General features: G+C 41.8%; 1 protein-coding gene and 1 non-coding gene across 2 annotated transcripts in view; one reads left to right on the top strand and one right to left on the bottom strand.

Moving 5' to 3' along the window:
* The window catches only part of RAD23B (RAD23 nucleotide excision repair protein B), a 50,898-nt gene extending 29,954 nt beyond the window's left edge, over positions 1 to 20,944 (bottom strand). The window contains exon 1 of the mRNA XM_037035682.1: positions 20,474 to 20,944. Within this exon, the coding sequence (XP_036891577.1) occupies positions 20,474 to 20,539 (66 nt within the window). The 5' untranslated portion in view covers positions 20,540 to 20,944. The remainder of the gene's footprint in view (positions 1 to 20,473) is intronic.
* A 3,712-nt stretch (positions 20,945 to 24,656) lies between these two features.
* On the top strand, positions 24,657 to 24,837 carry LOC118979920 (small nucleolar RNA SNORA23). The gene has a single exon (XR_005065014.1). It is a non-coding gene; the product is annotated as a small nucleolar RNA SNORA23 (small nucleolar RNA).
* Positions 24,838 to 25,574: the final 737 nt, after the last annotated feature.

Here is a 25,574-nt window from a genome sequence, read left to right as displayed (position 1 = left end):
AGAGGGACTGGATGGAATACAGTAGATGATCCTCAAGGTCTCTTGGGGTTCTAAAGTTACACGACAACATGCCTCTGATGAAGTGATTCATTTCTGAAACTGTAAGGTAAAGTGGCATAGGAGTTAAGAGGCAAGGAAACATAATGAAACTAGTTTCATTAAAGGACTAAGAAACAATGGGGGAAATTCCATTTCCTTCAAATTCCCAGAACACTTTTTAAAAGTGTCTAAGTTGACAGTTCTGAGCTTTAGGTGAAAATTTCTGATAGGGATACAGAGAGGGTTCTTTTGTACAATTAAAAAGTGATGGTATAATCTTTCAAAATAAAATTATACTAATGTTTATATGACTTCAAGTACATTAACACAAATTCACAATCCTCAAAACTCTGACAAATGGGAATACATCCACTCAATTTTATAAGGAAACAAATAGAAATTAAATATCCTTGCCAAATCACATTGCTACTATGACACAGCAGCTGAAACCCCAAACCAGCTCTTGTGGCTCCAAGCTTTGAAGCAGAGTATTTTGCAAATTATATAAATCACTCTTGCTACACTGATCTTCCTGAAATGAGTCAGCAGCATCACAGGCTATTCTAACGTTCCCCAGAGTAGAAATTCATCAGAAGTGTCTTGTCCTGGCTGTTGAGGCTCAATGGACTGAATGTCAGCCTGCAGATTGGAGGGGTTTGATCCCCCAATGAAGGCACATGCGTGGATGTGGGGCAGGTTCCCTGTAGGAAGCAACAGGTGTGTTTCTCTCCCTCTCTTCCCCTCTCTCTATAAATAAATACATAAATAAAGTCTTTAAAAAAACCAAACCCTCAGCTGTTTTCTTCTGTTCTAAATTTCAAAGGTAAAACTAACACAAGAAACTTTATAAAAAAGCACTCAGAAAATCTGATCTCAACATCAGTAAACTGTGAATATATATTCCACAGTAATAAACAATTTAATACAGGACAGTTTTATTAAATGGTAAACTGTATGCTACGAGTGGTTCAGAATAAAAGTACGAGAGCCCACAACCTGTTTAACAACTCTATGGTCTGCCCTGCTTTAAGTAACACTGATGTTGCGCCTTCTGCCTAGCTATACATTCATTCAGTCAGCATTTTATGTAACAGTGAAAAATAAGAGACATTTGGTTGGCCAAAAAGTCCATTACATTTTTTCAATAAAATAAAAGACACATTTTTTAATTTTTACCAACAACTTTATTGATCTGGATATTCTGAGTATGTCGGCTATCTCCTGCTTTTTTATTTTTACCAAAAACTTTATTGATCTGGATATTCTGAGTATGTCGGCTTCTTGTGGGTAGAAAGGCCAGGGTGCTGCTAACCACCTTCCAATGCGTAAGACAGCTCCACAGTAAAGAACTATTTGGCCAAAATGTCAACAGTATCAAGAAACTCTGTAAACCACTTTTGACAAATTCTTTTCTGCGTTTCAGGTACACATTTACCTTTTTTGAAATAATAAGGCATTATACGCCAGAAATGTTGCATATTTTCTTTCATCTTCAATACTAAAATGGCTGCACAAAATTCACCAATTTTGGTAAGTTTTTTTTAATGCATGCTGATATGACAGCTGTCACAATATAATTTAACATTGTTTCAAATGAAGTTAAAGACAACCAAGCACTCCTAGAGCCATCGTACAGAAAAAAAAAAAACAACCCTTAACGGACTTCTTGGCTAACCCAACACTATCTAAATATCTGAGATAAAGTGACCTTTCAAGACAATCTAGTTAAACCCCTATATTGCCATGGGATGCTAAGGCCTACAGCAGAGATTCTCAAGGCCTGGTCCAGGGAGCCCTGAAGGTTCATAGGACCCTATCAGGTAGTCTGCAAGGTGAAGAAAAATTATTTGCCTCTTTTCACTCTCATTTTCTCCCATGTATACAGTTAAGTTTTCCAGAGGCTACAAAGCATGTGATATCACAAAAACTAAATACAAAAACAAACAAGAATCTATCTTCTACTAAGCAAACATTAAAGAAATTTGCAAAAGAGGAAAACAATGGCAGTTTTCTCACTACTGCCTTTTGTTGTTTAGAACATAATTCATGTAAAAATAGATACATTACAACATGTAGTGGGTTTATCACTTTTAAATAAACATGCTAAAAATTTGTTTTAGAGTAGCCATGGGGATATCAAGTGCAGTATAGGACATGGAGTAGCCAAAGGACTTACACACATGACCCATGAACATGGACAATGGCGTGGGGACTGTCTGAGGGAGTGGGGGTGCTGGGTGCAGGGGGTCAAAGGGGGAAAAATTGGGACAACCATAATAGCAAAATCAATTAAAAATTTAAAAATGTTTTAATTTTTAATATGGCAAATACCAATAAATAAGCACATAGACAAGCTATTTGAGTCCTCAATAATTTATAAGTTTAAAGGAATATTAAAAACAGATGAAGTGCTATCTTACATTCTAATTGACTTGCCCAAAGTCAACTGTGTGGTGGCAGAGCCTGGTTATAGCACTCTTGTGGTGAATGATAAATTTCTTTCCACATGTTTTTTGAGAGGAAGTGATGCAGTATTTGTAACTGTGACTGCTTGGTGAAAATCACAAATTACAGACTACACGTGTCACTATGAATAAATCCTGTTCTCAGAACAGTATGTGGTGGTTTAGTACATAGGTGGTGCTCAGTTTTCAACTGCTGAAAAAAACATAAAAAAAAATATGACACACACACACACATGCACACACACACACAAAGAAATAAGCAGGAATCTTTCCTTGACAGGTCAGGATGAGTAGGCAACTAAGTCAGATTTAATTCCTATACACAGTTTCTATGCAATAGAAACTGTATTTTTATTTCCAGCACCTGTGTAGAATGTATTTTAACAGTTTAGGCCACAATGACTATTACACTATTTTTAAAAGTCTAAATAAGTACTAACTGTTTTCTACCTTTGTATATAAAAAAAGAATGGGGTGGGGGTACTCACCCTTATAAAGTAGGACGAAAGAGAACACCAAAATGCCCCCCAATCACTTACTACTACATAACATTTGCTCCAAAGAAATTACAAATGTAATTAAAGAATATTAAGAACATAATGAAAACTATGCACATCAATACTTATGTGGTTTCGCTACGAAAGGAATCAGACTAACACTAAAAGTGTTTATTATTAAACAAAGAGGAAAAATTAACAAACTAAGCACACAACTTAAATAGAAATAACAAAATAAATATCAAAAGGAAAAATTCAAATAAATTAAGGAAAGTAAACTGGTAGAATATGGTTTTTATGGCAACAGAAAAATGGAAGATGACAGGGGCAGGCATTCGCAATAGCTGAGTCAAAAAGAAAAGTTCAATAGTCTTCAGTAACCAGAAGCACAGATTTTAATGTCAGGCAGCCTTAGTCCAACAGACTGTTATACAGGGAAAGACTGTCCTGTATACAATTCTTGGTAGTAGGGTGAAGAGATACATTCTCAAATCGAGAATATCAATTGGTAATTGTTTTGGACTTCCAGCCAAGATAGAGGTGTAGGTGGAAACACTGTGTCTCCTCACACAACCAATATTAAGGACAACAAAGACTCAGAAACAAAAAAACAACCAGAACTGACAGAAAATTGAACTGTATGGAAGTCTGACAACCATTCATCCAGACCAGTAAGTAAGAGGGGCAGAGCTGGCAGCCTGCAGAGAGGGGTCGGGGCAGGAAAAAGCAGTGGCTGATGGACCCGGGTGCACAAGGCAGCTGGCTGACCTCGGTCACACATTCGCACACAGATGAACCAGGCAAAATGGGCAGCAAGACAGACCTCGAAATCCCGACACTGGAAAAAAAAGCTTAAAAGCACTGATTGAAAAGGTGCAGGGAGAGACTCCCAGACTCACAGGTAAGTTCGTTGGAGAGACCTACATGTTCCTAGAATGCACACAAGCCCACCCACCCAGGAACCAGTACCAGAGGGGCCTAATTTGCTTGTGAGAAGCAGCAGAAGAGACTGAAATTAAAGAGAGAGTGGAGCAAGCTCCATTTGTTCCCTCTCTGACCCTGACCACACATACAGCATCACCACCTAGCAATGTGTCTTACCTCATCCTGGTGAACACCTAAGGCTCTGCCCCTCATATGTAAAAGGCACAACCAGACCCCCCCCCCCAACAAAAATGGCTCAAATGGAAGAACAGATCAAAGCCCCAGCCAGAGCCAATACTTTTAAGCAACCAAGAGATGGCCAACCTATCAGATGCACAGTTCAAAACTCTAGTGATTAGGATGCTCACAGAACTAGTTAATTTTGGTCGCAAATTAGATGAACAAATGAAGGCTACACTAAGTGAAATGAAGGAAAATGCACAAGGAACCAATAGTGATGGAAAAAATACTGAGACTCAAATCAATGGAGTAGACCAGAAGGAAGAAACAACCAAACAGAAAAGAATGAAGAAACAAGAATTTAAAAAAAAAAAAAGGCCCTAGCTGGTGTAGCTGAGTGGATTGAGCACGGGCTGCAAACCAAAGGGTCACCAGTTCGATTCCCAGTCAAGGCACATGCCTGGGTTGTGGGCCAGGTCTCCAATGGGGGCCACGTGAGAGGCAACCACACATTGATGTTTCTCTCTTTCTCCCCCCCCTTCCCCTCTAAAACTAAATAAAATCTTCTAAAAATTTCAAAACAATGAGAGGCGTAGGAACCTCCAGGACATCTTTAAACATTCCAACATCCAAATTATAGGGGTAGAAGAAGGGGAAGAGGAAGAGCAACAAGTGAAAAACTTACTTGAACAAATAATAAAGGAGAACTTCCCCAATCTGACAAAGGAAATAGACTTCCAGGAAGTCCAGGAAGCTCAGAGAGTCCCAAAGAAGGGGGACCCAAAGAGTCCTCACCTACAAAGGAGTTCCCATCAGACTGTCAGCTGATTTCTCAAAAGAGACCTTACAGGCAAGAAGGAGCTGGAAAGGAGTATTCCAAGTCATGAAAGGCAAGGACCTACATCCAAGATTGCTCTATGCGGCAAAGCTTTCATTTAGAATGGAAGGGCAGATAAAGTGCTTCTCAGATAAGGTCACATTCAAGGAGTTCATCATCACCAAACCCTTATTATATGAAATGTTAAAGGTACTTATCTAAGAAAAAGAAGATAAAAAATATGAACAGTGAAAGGACAGCAAACTCAGTTATTAACAACCACACCTAAAACAAAAGCAAACTAAGTGGACAGCTAGAACAGGAGTAGAACCACAGAAATGGAGATAACATGGAGGGTTAGCAACAGGGGAGTGGGAGGAGGAGGGTGGGGAGAAGGTACAGAGAATAAGCAGCATAGATGATGGGGAGAAAATAGACACGGGGAGGGCAAGAGTAGTGTAGGACATGTAGAAGCTAAAGAACTTATGACACATGGACATGAACTAAAGGGGGGGAATGTGGGTGGGAGGGGGTGTGCCAGGTGGAGGGGAATGAAGGGGTGGATGGGAAAACTGTAATGGCATAATGAATAAATTATTTTTAAAAAAGGTAAAAAGGGTAACCGTTTTGAGGGCAGTATGTCAAAAGTCTTTTTGGGGGGAGTTTATTTATTTTTATTTTTTTAAATGTATTTTATTGATTATGCCATTACAGTTGTCCTATTCCCCCCCCTTCATCCTGCACACCCCTCCCCCACCCCCCCTTTAGTTTATGTCTATGTGTCTAAGTTCTTTGGATTCTGTATTTCCCATACTATTCTTGCCCTCCCCCCCCATCTATTTTCTACCTACCGTCATGCTACTCATTCTCTGTACCTTCTCCCCACTTCTCCTCCTCCCACTCCCCTGTTGCTAACCCTCCATGTGACGTTCATTTCTACGGTTCCGCTCCTATAGATCCTCTACTTTCATTTCATTACTGTCAGCTCTATTCAGCTTAGACAGCAGAGTCACTACTTCTACCAATTTTTTCCCAGTATCACAAACCTTCTAGTCTTTCTGCCACTCCTGTCAGGCAAAATTTCAGGCTTGGATTGACACACTTAAATCGTCAGTACTGAACATAAAATTCTTCCAACCACTCCATGGTGCCACACTCATTTGTCTCATTTAGCTAACAAATGGCACCATTAACTACCTAACCGACTGCCTATCCACATTTATATCCAGTCTTCTAAATGCTACTGGAGATAATGAATGATATCCTGTATCCTTCCATTCTCCTGGTTAGTCCTCTCCTCCATTCTCCAAGAGGGTACACTCCAAACCTGCACTCTCCCCTCTAAATCTGATTCCCAACACTACCCCCCCCCCCCGCTGTGTCCATTTTCTATCTCACTCAAAACAAAGAAGACATCAGAGGAACTCACCCTCAATTTTCTGCCACCAAAATGACACTTTTTTTTTGCATCCAGATCAACCTAATCCCCTTCCCACCTACAAGATTAAAGACAGTAGCGCTTTCATTTAAACTTAATTCTCTCCCGCCTCCAGGGGCTCCCTCCAGTGTTCTCCTGTACCTTGCCCAAGTCATTACACTTCCTACCCTCCTCAGCTTTATTTTCAACTTCTCCCTCAAAGCCAGTTCATTTTCCTTCACATTTAAACAGATCCAATCCTCCATCTTCTTTAAAAAGCAAAACAAAACTCACAACTCCTTGTCTCCTGCTAGCTCCTCTCTCCTCTCAGTCTCAAGTGGTTTTCAAAAACTAAACATTGTCCTCACTCACTGGTAACCCAACACCTGTTACTCAAGTGTGCAATACAATGCTGATAAACAGACGCTTGCACTTTGCTGCTCATTTTCTCCAGGAGAGCCTACTCCCACAATTCCATTTAGACTTTCACCAGTATTACTTATTTCAGCAACATCATAATCAGACATTTCTTGGTCCTTCGCTACTTTACTCGACCCGTCCCATTCGACAGTACTGATCTGTCTCCTTTTCACACCGCCTTACTCTGACTCCCATAACGCCACACTCTTCGGTTTTTCCTCCTATCTATCTCCCTGTTCGCTCCTTTGTAATATCTTCCTCAGCCAACCCTTTTAGACTTCCTTTCTCCTCTTCCAGGACAGGAAAACTACTCTTAGTTTCTTAATAACCAACCAGATGTCATCTGTATTTCTATCCCAGTTCTCTCCCAACATTCTTCGGTAATGCATACCCAAACTCTCTACTGGATACCTTTAATGGGTGTCTCGTGGGCAATTCAACAGTAATGTATTTGTTGAAGGATGGCTTCTACAGTACTTTGCCTAAACCTTCCCTAACCCAATGAAATCGAGTGTACTTTGAAAGAGCTTATGTATAGAAAGGCCTTCTTTCCAGATGTTGCAAAGGAGGAACAGGTAGCAACAGTGTGCACGGTTTCTCTTGAGAAGGTTATGGCCAGGGATGCCTGCAGTTATGGCTCTGTAACTGTGCCGAGCCCTGTGTCAAAGCTCCTGTTCCAGTAAGTCATCTCAACAGGATGGATCCAAAACTGAGCTCACCAGTCCCAGGAAATAATCAGGGCTACTTTACCCAAGGCTAACACACAAGCAGGGACTAAACTGTCATTTAGCTGCAATTTAGAATAGAGTTTATAACTAATTCTACTATAGACAAAGCATGGTAAACACTCAAGAAACCAAACTTTTTCTAGCCAAGACACGTACACTTCTCTTATGAAATTGTGCACTTTGAAAAAAAGCATACTCGATATTTCATACTAAACAGTTGGCATGGCTTTAATTTTTTGCCCCCAAAGGGAGACAACCGTAATAATCCAGGCATATCTTGTTTTAATGTGCTTCATTTTACTGTGCTTCACAGATACTGCTTTTTAAAAAAAATGAACTGAAGGCACACTCCCCCCACCCCAGCACAAATATTATACAACCCACTTTATTCTGATACTCGCTTTGTTGTGGTGGTCTGGAACTGAACCAGCAGTATCTCTGAGGTATGCCTGTAGCCTACTTTCAAATGCGAATGCAAAAGCTGATGGGCCACCCCTTTTAACCCGCTCCCCTGTGCAGTGCTTTTCTCTGGCTTCTCTCATCTGCCTCCCATCAAATCATCTCCCTGCGGTGCCAATGCACCACCTACTTCCCAATTTGAACACTACATTGCATCCCATGGCACTACCCTAGATCAGGCCAACAGCCATTTTAAAAACAGTAATTTCTGTTTAAGAAATTTAAGTAGTATGTTTCAGGTATCAAAATAGTACCTTATAAATTATATCCCCTTCATAGATGTTCTGCATGTCAGTCTTCTTACATAAAACTTTTGCACAAGATTTCTGAGACCAAGGTTTATTGATTAGGTCAGCAACTGAGTATTTCTGATAATCCTGCTTCCTCAATGTTACAGTGTATTGTCCATATTACTGTGTCACTATGTTGTTCCTTATTACTGTCACAGCTGCACACAGGAAAAAGAACTGTGCAAACTGCCCAGAAACATCATGGCTAAATGAGTGACAGCTCATAGGTCTATGAACTTACCAGATGCCAAGCAGCATGCCAAGAACTTCACAATATTTGACTCGTTCAATCTGTGCTATATCTCTATTTGAATCCCTGCTACTTACTCATATGGAAGTTGGTGTTGGTAAACAAATACTGTTAATATCTGTGGGCACCGATGCAGGCACTTTTGAAGCAACTTGCCAGTCTTCAATCCAACAAATTCTCTATCTAGACATCAATCCTGAAGAGCTGCTCACAAGTACTTCAAGATACATGAACAAAATATGTGCACTACACTTTTGCAGGTAATACCGAAAACAACAGTAAAATACATCAATGGTGAAATTATGAAATACATTTATTGCACATACATTCATTTGAATACTATGCAGTACAAGGATGATGATATAAGAAAGGCATATAAGGAAGGCAATATGTATGCATATATGAATATTTGCAATCATCTTTAAAAGAAAAAATCTAGTTGCTAAGCAATTTCTTTTTTCAAAAATAGGTATAGTGTAGGTATAAAAATGTGACTAGTAGCATAAAGTCCAGTAGTTACTTATACCAGTGGCCCAAAGCCTATCAATTTTTTACCTTCTTTACTATAACAAGCCTTATTTTAATATTTAAAAATTAAGAGAAAACTTAGAACTTAAAAGGAAGGAAGGAAGGACGGCAGGCCGGCCTCCGGTCAGGATGGCAGCATAGGCCAGACAAGGCTCATCTCTTTGCATGACCACATCAAAATTACAACTAAAATATAGCACCATCACTCAGAACTGTCAGAAATTGAGTTGAACGGAAGTCTGACAACTATGGAATTAAAGAAACCACATCCATCTCAACTGCTAGGAAGGGCACAAATGTGGAGTAGGCTGGTGCCAACCTACGTGTGGTGGGTAAACACTGGAAGGCGTATCTCAGGAGCAAGGAGTCCCTGCCAGACACCAGGTCCCCCAGCCAATGGTTCCGGTGTCAGGAAGATAAGTCCCCATAACTTCTGGCTGCAAAAAACCAGTAGAGATTGAATCCGTGGAAGAAACTTCTAGAGTCCAAGCAGTTCCTCTTGAAGAACCTGCACAGACTCACCTGTTCAGACTCACTCCCTCTGAGCTAGCTCCAGCACCAGGATGGCGGCTTGAAGGGCACGAGTGGGACAGAGGATGAAGTATCTGGCATTGTGGTAAGCAGAGGCCATTGTCCCTTTTCTGAGCTCTCTCCCTGCAGAGCCATGGAGCCAGCAGGCTGCTGCCATATCGGAGCCTCCATCAACCCGGCTAACACTGTTTGACCCGCCTTGGAGGTCCCCAGTGACTCTGCCCCACCCAGGCTGCTTTTCCATACAAATGACTAGTCTTGGCTTATGCTTCACAACTTCCTAAATCCTCTCAAACAAGCAGCAGTTGGCCTCANTGGAAGAAACTTCTAGAGTCCAAGCAGTTCCTCTTGAAGAACCTGCACACAGACTCACCTGTTCAGACTCACTCCCTCTGAGCTAGCTCCAGCACCAGGATGGCGGCTTGAAGGGCATGAGTGGGACAGAGGATGAAGTATCTGGCATTGTGGTAAGCAGAGGCCATTGTCCCTTTTCTGAGCTCTCTCCCTGCAGAGCCATGGAGCCAGCAGGCTGCTGCCATATCGGAGCCTCCATCAACCCGGCTAACACTGTTTGACCCGCCTTGGAGGTCCCCAGTGACTCTGCCCCACCCAGGCTGCTTTTCCATACAAATGACTAGTCTTGGCTTATGCTTCACAACTTCCTAAATCCTCTCAAACAAGCAGCAGTTGGCCTCAGAGAGCCACAGGCCCATCCACTTGGCTTCACCTGGGAATCTCCAAGTTCAGCACAAGTAGCAGCCATCTCAGATTGATTGCTTCATAGCACAAGCAGGGCAGGGTGGCCCCAGGCAAAACACAGGTTGGGGAGGAACGTGACCTGCATCACCCCAAAACCCCAGGGCAGGCGCACACAGTGGAAAGCTACAGTCCACATCAGAGCACCACCACCCTGCCCCTGCACAGCTGATCCTCCATGGAGGGCGGAGGTTGGTGGTCAGTGGTCACAGGTAGTCCGTGCAGCTGACCGGCCTGGGCAAATCCCTCCCATTGATCTGCCAACAGCAACCAAGGCTCATCTACAAGAGGAGGGTGTACTCAGCCCACACGAAGGGTGCACCTCAAGTACCCAGCATGGGCGATTGGGGAGGCTGTGCCACTACAGGACACCTACTACAAGGCCACCCTATGAAGACGGAGTAAAAGTAGCTCTACTGCAGACACAGAAACACACATAGGGAAGCTGCCAAAACGAGGAGACAAAGAGCCATAACCTAAATGAAAGAACAGATCAAAGCTCCAGAAAAAGAGCTAAACGGATGGGAGATGAGCAATCTATCAGATGCAGGGCTCAAAAAACTGGTTATAAGGATGCTCAAGAAACTGAGTGAGGACCTCAAAGGCATAAAAAAGACCCAGTCAGAAACGAAGGATAGCCCTGGCTAGTGTGGTGCAGTGGGTAGAGAGCTGACCTGTGAACCAAAGGGTCATCGGTTCAATTACCAGTCAGGGCAATTACCAGCCTGGGTTTCGGGCCAGGTCCCTAGTAAGGGGCGCATGAGAAGCAACCACACACTGATGTTTCTCTCCCTCTCTCTTTGCCCTCCCCTCTCACTAAAAGTGAATAAGATCTTAAAAAAAAAATTAAGGATACACTTATTGAAGTAAAGAAGTTACAGGGAAACAACAGTAGAGTGGATGAAGCTGAGAATCAAATCAAATCAAATCAAATCAATAATTTGAAAGATAAAAAGCAAAAAAGAACCAATTAGAAAAACAAGAAAAAAGAATAAAAACAAACAAATGAGGATAGTATAAGCAGCCTGTGACAACATTAAGCATTCCACCATTTTCTTCAGATGGGTGTGAGAATATAAAGAGCAAACAACTGCAAATTTATTTTAAAAAATGAAAGAAAACTTCCTTAACTTGGTGAAGAAAATAGACATCCAAGTCCAGGAACCAAAGAGAGTCCCAAACAAGAGGGATGCAAAGAGGCCCACTTCAATACACATCATAATTAAAATGTCAAAGGTTAAAGATAAAGAAAGACTCTTAAAAGCAGCAAGAGAAAAACAGAGAGTTACCTACAGGGGAGTTCCCATAAACTGTCATCCGATTTCTCAAAAGAAACTTTGCAGGCAAGAAGAGACTGGCAAGAAATATTCAAAGTCATGAAAAGCAGAGACCTAAGGCCAAGACTGCTCTACCCAGTAAAGCTATCATTTAGAATCGTTGGGAAGATAAAGAACTTCCTAGCCAGGAAAAAAATAAAGGACTTTATCATCACCAAACCATTATTATAGGAAATGTTAAAGGGACTTATTTAAGAAAAAGATAAAAACTATGAACTAATGACAAAAATAATGAAATGACTAAAACGAATGAAATAACAAAAATACTTATCAACACCTGAATCTAAAAACAAACTAAGCAAAGAAGAACAGAGACAGAGTCCTGGCTGCTGTAGCTCAGTGGATTAAGCGTGGGCTGAGTAATAACTAAAGGATCACTGGTTCCATTCCCAGTCAGGGCATATGCCTGGGTTGCGGGCCAGGTCCCTAGTGAGGACCACGTGAGAAGCCACCACACACTGATGTTTCTCTCCCCCTCTTTCTCCTCCCCCCTCTCTAAAAACAAACAAACAAACAAACAAACAAACCTGTCCTCTACTCCCCAAAAAACCCCAGAGACAGAATCATGGTTATAGAGAATGTTTTGATGGTTGCTGGATGGGAAGGGGTTGTGGGGGAATGGGTTAGAGGTAACAGGATTAAGAAGTACAAATAGGTAGTTACAAAATAGCCATGGGGATGTAAAGTACAGTATAGGAAATGGAGTAGCCAAATACTTAAACACATGACACATGGACATGAAGAATGGTGAGTGAAATGCCAGAGGGAATGGGGGGGTGCTGTTTGGAGGGGGGCAAAGGGGGAAAATGAGAACAACTATAATAGCAGTCAATAAAATATAAATAAAAAACCAAAAATAAAAAATAAAAAAACCTCACTGCACTCCCCGAGTCATTCTTACCTATATTACACAAGAATGTATTGCAACATGAGATTGTACTAGGGGGGAAAGTCTGAAGCAGTAGTTCTAATAATATATAGCCTAGCAAATTACAAAAAATAAATAAAAGCAACTAAATTTTGACAATTAATCATTAGCAATAGGAAAGAGAGTCCTAAGCCTAGTATGTTTACAAAAGTATTTCACAGATTTACACTTAAGGGCAAAGCCTTTTCCTTCCTTTTTGTTTCCGTGGGTGGTATCCTTCCATTTGAGAAACTGGCACAGGCACCACACAGCATTACCTGAATTTCTCCCCCAAAGTAGGTTCTTGTTAATTCTTAAAATAAAATTGATTATAAAAATGTTAGTCGACTTCAGTGCAACAGGAAAAATGTTCCCATCAGGCCAAAGAGTGAAAGCACAAGAGAAGTGATATTGTTTACTGAAACAATAACTGAGAGTACAATATTAATAATGTATAAACAGACAGTAAACAAAGGCAATTAATTCTTAGAGTTATGATTCCCAAATCTACCACTTTATATATACTATTCAGAATCCATATCTCCCATAGAAACTATGGTATTTTAGGTTCCTAAGCCAACCTATTACAGCCAATTTAATCTATTTCATTATAAAACATATTCCTAAAAGTATGATTTCAACAAGATCATAAGAGGCACAGAGTTTGAAGACCGAGGAAATAGAAAAGCAGTAACTCCCAAGATACCTGTGACTTTTAAGTTTTTATATAGGCAGAGAATGACCTAATGCACTACCAAAAAAGCCAACTACCTAATCCAAGCAGAAAAGTGTGGATGGCAGGGGAGAGGGAGTGACAAATACATTTTTCTCTACCTGTTGAAGCACCTAGGACCTGTTCCTATGTTATTATGAGTCATGCATAGCCAGTCTACCCCTCTGCTAGAAAAGGTCTATATAATACTTTAAAGGGTTTATAAAGTTCACTCAGTCATAAAATTAGCTCTTACACACACTACACAAGAAATTTATTTATCCAAACTTATAGTGAACAGATGGTGTAGTGTCCTTCGGCAGGATTCACTGTGCTACAGCAGGCTTAAATTTAGCACATTTCTTTCCAAAAGTGACAAGAATTTTATACATTACCCATCAAATAATCTCATAACTTTCAAGCCAAAAGAAGAACACTTCTTTCCAAAACTGTTTGCCACTGCTGATTACAGCAAGTTGAGAGAATGAGAAGGCCATCTCATTTACACAAATGTCTCTAGAAAGCATAGTGAAAGCATCCACCAATAATGGAAAACTGATGAAAGCAGAATTCATTTTTTAAATTGCATACATTTATTTCTAATTTCACAATTCGTTAAAAATGTTCAGATCCATGATCTCATCTGATTGTCACATCTGGTCTACCAAGACAGGTAAATTATTATTATTGTATAATAGTAATGAAGACAGATAAAGCATTATTATTATTACTCTATTTTACCAATGAGAAGAGAGACTTAAGTACTGTGCTCAAGGACACAGGACAACTACAAAGTGGGAGAAAGCTCTTCAAGCTGAGAAATGGTATGATACATGTGAAAGAGAGTAAGACAGAGAAAAATGTAAACAGACTCAAGAGCTGATTCCAAGTTTTGCTGTAAGGAAAAGGAGGGAAAGGAGGCAGTACCCAAAGGAGGATGTGGATCTTGGAAGGCGGGGGGAGTTCTTTAAGGTCGAGGAAATGTATGTATACTCTACAAATGGAAAAAGCTATGATACAGAAGAGAAAAGAAGAACTGATGGGAGTCATGCCCTTCACAGATGACACGGCAGTACAGGATACAGCAGAAAAGTGAAGGGACTGGCCTCAGCACCATCCTCAATAGACAGCCATCCACAAGTCAAGGTGAGCAGGCAGGTAGCTCTGGTAGGCCCTTGTAAAAGTCCCAATAGTCTCTGCATTCTCGGTAAAATACAACTTTTCAATAAAATATGAAATCTAGGGTCATCAGAAAATAAGTAGAGATGACATGAAATCTGTGAATGGATCGGGGAAATGTATGATTAGGAGGCAGAGGAAGGGCCTAATAATGAAGGTTAATGTTCATGAATTTAAATGAGACAAGTCAATGTTGCTGTGTGCACATCATCTAGCTGCACAGGTGCAGGCACAGAAGGTTCAACTTAATCACATTTGGGGTTTTCCAAGCAAGAACTATAGAGTGTGAGTGGGACCATGGCACAAAGCTCTAAGCACTCTATGTATGTTATTTCAAACTCACATAACATTCAAAACAACCCTATGCGGTTAGGACTTCCAGTGCCAATGCTCTCATTTTACAGATGAGGAAACAGGCCCATAACTGGGCACCTTGACCAAGATAACACAGCAAATGCTAGAGCCAGAATCAAAATTCTGGCAACTTGGCTCAAGAGAGAGACTATGCCAACCCTTTGTCCATGGGGGTGATTATAATTATCTGCCCTGTTCATAGCTGGGCAAGGATGGAAGTGGTAAAAAAGGGGGGGGGGCAGTGAAAAGGAGTATGGATAAAATGGACTACAGGTCTCATTACAACTGGAATCAGAGGGAAGGTCAAGCGGCATACCAAAAACAGGTTAGTGGGGATAGGGAAAGAGCTACAGCTAATAGTAATAAGTGCTAGTTACGTACCAATGGGACTGAGGTATAGTAGAAGGAAAGATGACTGGATGAGAATGACCAATTCTCAATAATTATCTATGTCTGTAGGTACTACCTCCACTTCGTCATCACTCAAGCATTCCACAGTCCACTCAAATCCAACTTCTGGCCTCACCAGCCCATGCGCACTATTCATCAGGGTAAAATATGGCCTCCAAGTTACCAAAACCAAAAGTCATGTCTTGCTTTAAATCTTACTTTTGATTTCTCAATTATTAGACACATCTGACCTTTTCCTCCCCCTTGAAACATTTTTTTTTTTAAATTCTTCTACCTGAAAGGTTGCTCTTGACTGACCTCATCACTGTTCGGTCTTCACGTGCTAGGGCATCCCAAGGATTCAGCCCCAGGCCACATCCTAATACCCAGAAACATTCCCATCAAGGTTCCTCAATTCTAGTAACATAGATGCTAAGTAAACACAAACAATGAATACATTAGGCATTAGGGCTCAAAGGGGATTAGGCATTACAAAAAGACTACTGGATGATCTCATCTGAAGCCAACCACACTTCTGTCTGCTGCCTACTGTGAGTCTCCGTCTCTAGGAGACTTCTCCCTGGAATTGTGATTCCTAACCAATCTCCTTGTATTCCCCACCCGACTATTTAACAGGCATTTTAAATTTAGGTCTTGAGTCCCCACGCTGACCCCCAAACCTACTCTTTTCCCAGCCCTCTACATCTCAGGGAAAAAAGTAAGCACACAATTTATAAAACCAAAATTTAGGTTTAATTTTTCATTTCTGTTTTCCCCACTCTAATCCACCAAAAAATTCTCTCAACTCTACTCTCTCAAACTATCTCAAATCCACCCGCTTCTCTTCATATCCCTACTTCTACTGTACTTCCCCGGTAGAAGCCTCCACTGCTTGAGACCGCCTGCCCAGTGGAAGACTACCCGGCAAGCCTCCTCACTGGTCTCCCTGCTTTTGCTCCTGCTCTTTCTACACCATTCTCCATATAGTGGCCCAACTCTTTAAAATCATACAAAAAACCATTTTCCTCCTCTGCTTAAAACCCCCCAAGGCTTCCTAGTCTACCTTGAACCCCTCCCCCCAGGTGATTACAGAGGCCCACAGCTCTGGTGCCTACCTAACACTCCAATCTCTAATCTGCACTCCCCTCCCCCAGCAACACAAGACTTTCTGGTTCCCAAAACACTCTTTTAAAGGACTTTACCTATAGAAAATACTCTCCTCATCTGAATACTTATTATTAGTATTATTCAGATCTCGGTTTAAATGTCACCTTGCTCAGAAAGGCTTTTTGTGACCAATTTCAAAGTAGCCACCCAGCCATGCACTATCAGATTATCCCACTCTATTTCATAGCTCTCATAATTATCAGGTTTTAAAAATGTGCTTTTTGACTAATTAGTTCCACTCTAATGTATGCGCTATGACAGCAGGACCTGAGATTTAATAAGTACTCAACAAATATTAAATAAATGAATCAGCAGGCAAACATAAGGGGTCAATGACTTGACAGTTCACCAAAAGAACATATTCAATTCATTCAAAAGATCTTTATTAAATGCAGATGCTATGCCAGGTCAGCAAGAGCAAAAGTCTAGCAGAAACCATACCAATAAGCCAAAGAAACCGTAGTTTCTTCTCTGCAATGTAGATCTTTAATACTTTACTCCCGGATGTTTTAATAATCCAGGAACATCTTAAGGCACAACTCCAGCACAACTAAATTAAAATGCAATAAAGAACAGTAGGAAAAATTCACTCATAAAAATGGCTAGCAGACACCATATACGAAGTACTAAAGCAATATTTTATATCATAATCAACATCACAGATAAACAGCACAGTGAAACAATTATTTGCAGATTACAGCACACTACGCTATTTATAGTAATCAAAACTACTGTATCTTTACACTTCTCTTAGCAAAAACTTTCAATGTACATACACAGCTTTGACGTCAGTTATATGAGTACAGTAATATAAATACATTGCGGCATGTGCATTTAAAGTGTCATTCCAGCTGGGCATTGTTTTTGGTCCAATTATTGAAAGTACACAAAAGTCACAAGAATTAACGGATTGAAAGATTCAATCTGCATACACATACTTTTCCTTCTCATTTTCAGTGATACAATAAGATGTTCACAGTATTACAATAATATTATTTTTTGTTTTTTAATCCACCTGTTCTCAATTAAAGGGTTTAAGTAATGGCAAAACAAAACAATAACAAAAAATAAGTGACTTTAGATATGAGCTTAAAATCTTTTTGTACTCAATTTCCCTCTAAATCTCCATCATACCACCAATCTTAAATTTTTAAGTTTTAAGGAATTGTGTATGATTATCAGTCTATCAGACATCTCAGAATGCTTTTTCAGATGAAATTTCTCCACATAATGAAGAATATTCTTTCAAGCGATGGTTTTTCCCCATCGCATCTTCCCATTTTGTTTATATCAGTTTGAATATTTTATAAGAGGACAGGCATTACTATTATAAATAAGAAAAGACTTGCAATGGTTCAAAATGGCTAGTAAGTATCAAGAAAATTTTGTTAGTTAAAAACTAGGAGAGAGGATTTTCATCAGTCAGAAACTAAAGCAAACACACCCACCTAAATCCTCCTGTTTTTTTTCCCCTTCAGACGACTTCAACTGTACAGCCCCGAAAGTTACCACTATGTCCCTTAGGCTTCCAGAAGACCCACACCAGGTGCCACAAGTCCCCACACCCTCCAGTCTTGCCAAAGCTCACTTAACATTTACTTATTCAGCAAATGAATCACTCCTATGATTCTCATCTCAGTTCTTTCTTTCACTCATTTTTGCTCCTGCTCATGCTCCACAAGAAATTTCTCTACTGAAAACTTGAAGTTACTTCACTTCCTTAATTGTAAGCAAATATCAGACAAGGACAAACTTTCGAGCAGCCAAAATAGAGGTCTCAGAAAACAAAATCTTTTCACTCTATGTGGATCTCCTTACATAAATCTCACTGAAGTCCACGTCCCCCTTTATTTTAGATCTATCTCTAATATCCTTGGTTATCTAGTTTTCACAAGATTAGAAGCAAGATACTTAGTCTCTCTATAAATAAACATAATCTTTATTTTTCTTACCAGAATTCTTCACTTAAATTCTGTATCAAAAAAATTAATTTTAAAAAACCACTGTTGAGTAAATATAGTTCCATCTCGAAAAACATTTCTGAAATTTAAATTCACTAAAATGAAACCCTATGATTCATTTTAATGTAACTGTTTTATATATCACAGATGAAATGTTCTCATTTCTTGCCCCAGACTAACACTGTGGGTTTATACATTTATACAAAGAGTAAAATAAGGCTAAAAAGTCACCCTGCAACAATGAGCTTTCTGAAACTATATATATTTTATAACTCATATAACTAATACATTGCCTCAGAAATAAAATGGAAAATAGCAAATAGTTAAAAATCTATACAAACGTAATATTGGCTCTACGGTAATATAAAGTACCCAAAAAGCTATAAAAATCTTACAGTATATAAGTACTTCAGTGGAGCTGAAAAAAGTCACTGAATAGCTTCAATAAACACAGATATTTTTAAAAATCATGTTTCAATAATTCTGGAATTAATTCTGAATATTATCAGCTGGTAAAGTTCCTGTGGCACCAACATTTAATATTACAAAGAACCAAAATCAAATAGACAATTATGAAAAGTTTTATCTGAAAACATTAGAGACAGCTGTATTTTAACTTTCATCCTCTAAGTTACTAGTACACACTAAACAGTAGAAATGTTCATTAATCTGACTTCTATTAGTAACATCAATCCACAGGGTGTTGTCAATTACTTCTGAGCACACTGACGTTTCTCATCTGTAGTCGGTATTTTCTGCAACTTTAAGAATTTAATCACACAGCATACTTCTACACATATCTTGAAATAAAATCATTGTGCCACAATTCCAAAAAGGTTGAGAACTGTTTCTTAAATGACTAAAGATGTAGAAAACTTTAGATTAAATGAGATAAACATACGTCCTCACTCAAAGCTATCTATCCAGTGATTAATAATCACTTCCATTTAGCGATCACCAATCAAATAACATCTAATCATCTCATCTCTGCAAGTCAGGTACATAGCAACTAAGTACAAAGCCACAATGAAACTCAGATCTATTTAATTAACGCCAAGAATAGAATCGACTGTTTTTGTAAAATACAGATGGGCAAAAAGTTGCTCGTTTAAATTTAGCATTATGACAATTTCAACGGTGTAGAATGTGACAATTCCACAACATAAGCCGTGAATTTATACCCATGGCATTTTTAGATTCTTGGCATAAAACTGTACTGACTTCAACATAGTGGCTCTTTTGGCAGTCAAACATACAGAAGATGGTCTGAGAATTTACCATGTGGACTTACTAAGTTTTCAAAGGCTTAACTGCATTAAGAGTCAAGTTTTCATTTTCGTTTTTCTCCCTCAAAGTGTTATTACTGGGGGCAGGAAGGGGAGGATGCAGGGTTCCAACTCCTACAATTTCAAGACTTTTAACACCGAGGACCGGAAAGGGGTCTAAAAGCAAAAATCTTCACCACCAAAGAGGTCACAAAGACCAATCTACATATAGGTGGTGGGTTCCGTGGCGGGAGAACTGCAGCCAAGATATACCAGTTCTGGGGGGTGGAGGGCACAGAATTCACTTTCCCCACGCCTCACCTCTCACCCTGAGGCGGGCGGAACCTGACACCCCTTTTTAAAAGGCTCTTTATCTTCGAGCTTAGCACCCAACCAGGTCCACGCAGGAGTAGTGACGACGCCTACATCTCCCCCCACCCCAGCACCCACTGCACAGTGCCCAGCAACACCGCAAAGAAGGCTTGACCACCCCCCCCCTGGCCCGGCGAAGCAGAGCTCCCAGTACAAGGCCTCAAGTACCCCGCGTGCGTGCGCTAGCTCCACGCCATCTGCCACCAGGCCGTCGGCGTCTTGCCACCGCTTCCCTTACTCCTGCCACAAAGCCCGTGGCCAACTCCGAAGGGTCCAGACGGCCGCACACCACTGGGCCAAGGACACCCGACCCTGCCCTCGCCCGGAGCCCGCAGGCCTCATCAAAAGCCAGGAGCCGGAGCCCCACGCCACGCTCTCCCAGGTGCACCCGGGCTCTCGCCGCTCAAGGCGCCGCCAGGCCCTGCTCAGAGCTGAGGCGGGGACCCTGCGCACTGTCGCGCCGCTCCTCCGCCTAGGCCCGGCGGCCCGTGCCCGTCCGCCCCTTCCCCTGCTCCCCGTCGCTCGCACCGTCTCCTCGGGGTCGATGTCGATCTTAAAGGTCTGCTGCTGCAGAGTCTTCAGGGTGACCTGCATGGTGCCGCCGCGCCGCTCCGCTGCCGGGCCTGCTCCGGGTGCTGGCCGCTGGGCGGGGTCTGTGGCCTGGCGGGGCCCCGGGGTCGCCCGCGCTCCTCGTGCTCTCGGGAGGAAGGCGGTGGGGGTGGGGGTTTGTCACATTCGCCCCGCGGATCGGCCTCTTCCCCAGCCGTGGCCTCGGACCGCGTCGCTACCTCCGCGACTGCGGCCTTTCCCGCTACTTCGGGCCGCCGTGCTTTGTCAAGTTTCTGGCGCCAGCCACTGAGTCTGCAGGAAGCTCCAGGAGCTCTTGGAAACAAGTAGAGAATCCGCTAGCTCATCACAGGCCGGTGGCCGCCATCACCGTGACTCGCCGAGACGCGCCCCCTCCCCCTTCCGAAAAACCTGGGGGATGGGGCCGGGCGGGCAAAGCGCGCAGGCGTAAAATGTGGCGAGCCTGTGCGCAGGCGCAACTAAGAACTCGGCCCCGGAATTGGGACGGGGTAAAGGCGGCGCTGGAATGTCCGCGGCCTGGATCCGGTGTGCGCAGGCGCAATCCCTAAGTCTACGGGGCTCTAGCCGGTACCTAGTTGCGTCTGCAGCCCCGGGTGTTCTCCCCGCCCTGCTGTTGCTCCGCCTACGCCGAGACTCCGCCCACACCGAGACTCCGCCCGTCTGCCCTGGCTCGAATTGCGCAATCGGTAGCGAGGAAAGCGCTACGTGGAGACGGGATTCAGTGGATGCTGAGCTCCGGAGCTGGGGAGCTAGAGGGCGGTAGGTCCGGGCCGGGCTTAAGTGAAAGGTTCTTGGTCACCACAGTAATGAGTGGGCGCTTACAGGGCGCTTGTTGCGTAGCTGAGCCTTTGTGGTGGCGACTGGTTCTTTAACCTTGGGAGCCCGGATTGCCTGTGTGGACCTTGAGCCTAAATAGAAGGGTCGATAACAGGAGATCAAGTTATATCGTTCCTTTGGAGAGAACTGTCCATTAGTTTTTCATCTTAGCCAGAGTAAAAGCCAGAATTATTATACTGGGTGCATAGCCCTTGCCTCATCATGTCTTACCTGCTTCCTCTGGTTGGTGTTGGTGGTGGATGCTAAGCATATGATCCTTCCTGGTTTTGCACTCGCTGTTCCCGCTCCTGAGTGCTCTGTCCCCGGACACCTGGGTGGCTCGCTGTCTCGCCGCCTTGGAATCTTGGGAATCTTTGCTCAAAACTCACCTTCTCGGTGAGATCTACCCTGGATACCCGACTTAAAACCGCAACTTCCATAGCTCCGTTATCCTGCTCAGTCTTTTTTTATAGCATTTATCATCTTGTAGTTACCTTACAGTACACTTCTTTATAATGTTTTTCGTATTTCTCCCTTCTCTAAACTCCAGAGTGAAACTGTACGAAGGCAAGGCTCTTGTATTGTTAACCAATGTACTCACAGCACGAAGACACATGCCTGGCACAGAGCAGACATACAGATGTTTGTGGAATGGGTGAATGGGCTTTTGGTTCCTCATTAGTAAGATGAGGATATTAATAGCATCAACTCTATTGATTAAAGGGGGCGGGGTGTTGAATAATATGTTAAATCTCAAAATCTTAGTACAGGGAACATAATAAGCAGTCCATAAGTAGTTAGCTATTAATAATACGTCCATTTATAGGTAAGAAAACTCAATGGGTATATTGAGTAATGCCCCTGGAGACACCCTCCTGGAAAGTGGTTTATCCAGAATTTGAACCCAAACAAAATGGCTCCAGGGCCTTTGCTGCTGGGTGCCTGGCTATTCTGTTTCTTAGTAGGGCACATTAACATTTAGGTACTCCCTGTGGCACGTTTTTTTGAAGGGTTTTATGTATTATTTTTAGAGACGGAGAGAAACATCAGTGTGTGGTTGCCTCTCATGTGCCCCCTTCTGGGGACCTGGCCTACAACCCAGGCATGTGCCCTAGACTGGGAATCCAACCAGTGACCCTTTGGTTCACAGGCCAGCACTCAATCCATTGTGCCACAGCAGCCAGGGTTGTGGCACTTCTGACTTTCTGTGGTTCTGGTAAAAAGCAAAGTTACCGTTAGACCACTGGCTATGAGATCAGTTGCAAAGTATTTGGGTGGGACAGTGTCCTTGTGGATACAATGTCATTGCTTGGTGTTCCATGCATATTAGAAGTTCAGATATTCTTCTGTGGGACTTTCCCTGATCAACCTCTCTTCTCTAACCAGGTATTTCCCCTTCACAACAAGTATCTACTCATTGTAATTCAATATCTAACCCTCTGCCTTCCATTTTTTGGTATCTCTGTTATGAGTCCCCATGTGATCTAATCTTGTCCTTGTTTTGAAATGCCTCCAGCCTGGGCCTTTCCCCTTAGTTATAGATAGGATTAGCCAATTGCCTATGCAATATCTTCCCTTGAAATATAACAAGCCTCTGAAATTTACCTCAGCCAGATGGAACCATTCATTTCCCATCATAGTTCATAATACCACCATCTTACCCGGATGGTCAGACCAAAAAATCTAGCCATCATCCCTGATGGATCTCCTTCCTGTCTTCCTCCCCCTCAGCTACCACATCTAATCCATTATCAAGTTCTGCGAACTTTATTCTCCATGCTATATCCCAATATTCAGCCATTCCTCATGATTTCTACTTCTGCCACCCTAGGCTAATCCATCATTATTACCCTTTATCCGCCTCCCAACTGATCACTTCCACTCATTTTTTCCCAACAGCCACACCAGCAGCGAGAGTGGTCTTTTTCATCAATAAATCAAATCATGTCATTTCTACTGGTAATACCTAATTACGCTTTAGAATAAAATTCAAACGCTTTACCTGTCCTTGGACAGCTCGCAAGATCTGACTGCTGCCAGATTCTCGGGCCTCGTCTCATTCCTTTGGCCGTTTACTGTCATCGCTCTGCACTACGTTTCTTGCATCCTTCAAACGTGCTAAGCTGGTGCTAGTCTCCGGGCCTTTGCAGTTGGGATGACTTCAGTTTGAAACTTGGTGTTCCGGTATCTTTTAAAGAGCTAACTCCTTTTCATCATTCAGGTTCCGACTTAAACTTTACTTCCTTATGTCACTGTTCTAGGCACTTTACATGGATGCTGTCCTTTAAGCCCCACGGAACTTCATGAAGTAGGTGTAACATTGCCCTGATTTAAATTTTTTCATGGATCTGCCTAAAATTATTATTTTTTAACTTGCATATTGTCTGTCTCACATGACTACCCCACTTGCCATGTCTGCTCCTTGTGTAGAGAAGCTCACTGTCTTATTCGGGCTCTTTACCCAGCACATAGAACGGTGCCTAAAACACAGTCAAACATATGTTGACTGACTCCCAATGCAGTAAGCTCTGTGAGGCTAGATGTGTGTCATTCTTCTTCATAATGGTACTGTCAGAGTCTAGCACAATGTAGATATTCAGATACATTGATTGAAAAATGGTGAAGTCATTTTAGTTAAAATTGACACCAGTTGTAAGAAAACATGTGGAGACATTCTAAAGATAGAATATACTCACTGTATTGAGTTATTAGGATATTAAAATGTTTCCCCCCAAAAGTTTCCTGGCACAACTATGATTGTCTGCAGGGGGAAAAAAGAGAGGAGGTGAGAGATGGCCTTCCGTGTATTAGTATGCATTTTTTAATTTTTAAAAACTTTATTTATTTATTTTTAGAGAGAGGGGAAGGGAAGGAGAGATACTATCCAGGGCAGTATTAGTTAGTATTTTTTAAACTAATCTTCGGCTCATGGCTATATATATGTATATATATTCAGCAGCATAGAAAAGGAATGATTGTGTCCTGGCTGGTGTTGGCTCAGTGGATTGAGTGCCAGCCTGAGAATCAAAGGGTCGCTGGTTCAATTCCCAGGAAGGGCACATGCCTGGGTTGTGGGCCAGGTCCCCAGTAGAGGACCATGCACTGGTGTTTCTCTCTCTTCCCCTCTCTAAAAGCAAATAAACAGTATCTTTTTTTTAAAGGGAGTGATTGAAAGTAAAAGTCCTCTTCCCCCCTTCCTAGAAATAAGCATTGTTTTGAGTATCTCTAAAATTTTTCTAGATGTATACAATATATTGTCCCAAATAGTTGTGGCAACAGTAGATTTTAAATGTCAATTAATTGACAGATTCACCCAAGAACATTTCCGAAAGTACAGTGCTAAGATAAGAAGTTACCATTTTGCACTGAGATCTTGCTATCCACACAAACATCATGTAGCCAAAGAGTGAGTTGGGGTCATAGTACTGGTCTAGTGTTCTCTTGGAGCATAATTTACCATTGGCTAGCCTCCAAATTCCCACACAGGGGAAAAAAAAGAAAATGCTTTTCTATTCTTTTAACTTCTGGAAAAACTGCCAGACATACCTACTCTTGACCCAGTGGCACAGTTTGGACAGTCTGTATGTGTCCCTATAAGGTGTAGTTGCCTTTGCCCAGAGACCCACAGTGCACGTGATAGGTGACAGGACCACGACCCCCAATTCAAAGGCCATCAAAGGTAGGGTACTCCATGAGCAAGGCCTTGTAGGATAAGCTTGGGCTTCTTCAAGAGCTATTAAACCAAGATAAAAAAAGCAAATGGAGTCATCATGCTAAGTATTTGGTAATAAGCCAGGGAATTTTGCTTGTGTATTTTGGAAATCAGTCAAAATGATTTCAGGGAATGCAGCATCTGCTGACTTAGAAAATAGCAGGGTAAAAATACTAGACTTAAAACCATTCGTTCAGCAAATAGTTCCCGAGACTGTCTCCTCGCCAGCAGCTGTTTCTGGGTGCTGGGGATACAATAGAGAACACAGCAAAGTCTCTGCCCTCAAGGAGTTTTTATTCCAGTGCAGCAATTTTCCAGCTGGTGTACCACAGCAGGTGTGCTGGTGTGTTGCAAGAATTTTTAAAACGTAATACCTGACTATTTAGTCAGGGCTACTAACCTCTCTTCCGTGTCGGGGTGTCCAGCCTGCATGAGGCCCAACCCCAAATCATAAATATACTTAAACCTGGTTTTTTTCGCTCATCAGTTTTTGTTGGTGTTTGTGTATTTTAT

Source organism: Sturnira hondurensis, unplaced genomic scaffold (genome assembly GCF_014824575.4).
Source record: "Sturnira hondurensis isolate 20B ecotype Veracruz unplaced genomic scaffold, ASM1482457v3 Scaffold0022566, whole genome shotgun sequence".
NCBI lineage: Eukaryota > Metazoa > Chordata > Mammalia > Chiroptera > Phyllostomidae > Sturnira > Sturnira hondurensis.
Note: the sequence above shows the minus strand (reverse complement) of the source record. Positions and strands in the feature narration are given on the sequence as shown.